Source organism: Pinus tabuliformis, chromosome 2_1 (genome assembly GCF_031772625.1).
Source record: "Pinus tabuliformis cultivar Carrire ecotype Pingquan chromosome 2_1, CPIR1, whole genome shotgun sequence".
Classification (NCBI taxonomy): Eukaryota; Viridiplantae; Streptophyta; class Pinopsida; order Pinales; family Pinaceae; genus Pinus; species Pinus tabuliformis.
The window spans coordinates 217718210-217719383 of record NC_142299.1 but is presented as its reverse complement, the minus strand read 5'-3'; the positions used below and the strand labels follow the sequence as shown (position 1 = coordinate 217719383).

Genomic DNA, 1174 nt, shown 5'->3' with positions numbered 1-1174 from the left:
TCACCGCTAGGTAACTTTACAGGAATGTCACCATGTCTTTTGATCTCATATCCACTATCATCTCCTAAATAGATTTTTGACCCACATGAAGTTTCTTCAAGAAATTTAAACCAGTCCTTCTTACCAGTCATATGTGAGGATGCGCCAGAGTCGAAATACCATATGTCGTACTCATCTCCCTTTGAAGCTGAAAGAGCACAATCGACTGTAAATAGTCGAAGTTCGTGGCTATGGTCCTCTTCTTCCCCAACAAAGTAACCCTTATGTTTTATCTGTTTGTTTCTTCCTTCATCTGCCTACCTCTTATAACAATCTCTAATCTGATGACCAGGTTTTCAACAGTAAAAACATTTCTTGATGGGAAAATCATTAGCAGAAATACCTTTAAATGGTCTCTTCTGAAATGTGTCGGCTCCTTTCTGCTGCTGCTGTTGCGGTTGCTGGTGCTACTTCCCTCTGTACTATCTCCTTTTTGCCATCAGAGCAAGGTCATTGCTCTGAGTTTTCAAATTTTGTCATCGCTCTTCTTCCTGTAGCAGGATCCCTGTCAGCTCTTCAAATGAAGGGGCTTTCTCCCTTGCTGACAACCCTGTGATGAACGTCTGGTATTCATCACTCATTCTGTTCAATGTGAGCGTGACCAGATCTGAATCGAAAACTTTCTCTCCGATAGCTCCCAATCTGTCACTCAGGTCTTTGACTCGAGCAATGAATCGAGCAACAGACTCATTCTCCTCCATCTTCAATGCAAACAAATTGCCTTTAAGTGACAAGATGCGGTTTGTATTCTGCGTCTCGTACAGGTTTTTGATTGTTGTCCAAATGTCAGCGACCGATTTACGGTCTCTAATATGAGGGATAACATTGTCCTTTACGGACATCTTCAATATGACCTTTGCTTTTGTCTCCCTTTTATCCCAATCTTGTTCTTGTGTCATTGTTCCTACTCTCAGCTCATTTCCTGTGACGATCGCCCACGCATTTGCACTTTCAAGCAAAGTCTACATCTTGAATTTCTAGTTGTTGAAATTTGATCCATCGAGTTTGCCAGACTCGTGGAGATACGATTCTAAACTGTTATTCATATTGACTTATACCAGATCCGAACCTCTCTTTTGCAGAAAAAAAAAAACTTGTACCTTCAATGCGCCACCACCGGGCAAGTCCGATCTGC

The 1174-nt window shown here is 41.8% G+C and overlaps 1 protein-coding gene across 1 annotated transcript; it reads right to left on the bottom strand.

Moving 5' to 3' along the window:
• Positions 1-515: 515 nt before the first annotated feature.
• Positions 516-938, bottom strand: LOC149199523 (uncharacterized). The gene has a single exon (XM_089400600.1). It carries the CDS (start codon positions 936-938, stop codon positions 516-518), a length of 423 nt encoding a protein of 140 aa, XP_089256726.1.
• Between the last annotated feature and the right edge of the window lie 236 nt (positions 939-1174).

What these genes read in the sequence shown, in the direction of transcription:
- LOC149199523 (XM_089400600.1), bottom strand. Translation starts at nt 938, where the DNA reads ATGACACAAGAACAAGATTGGGATAAAAGGGAGACAAAAGCAAAGGTC.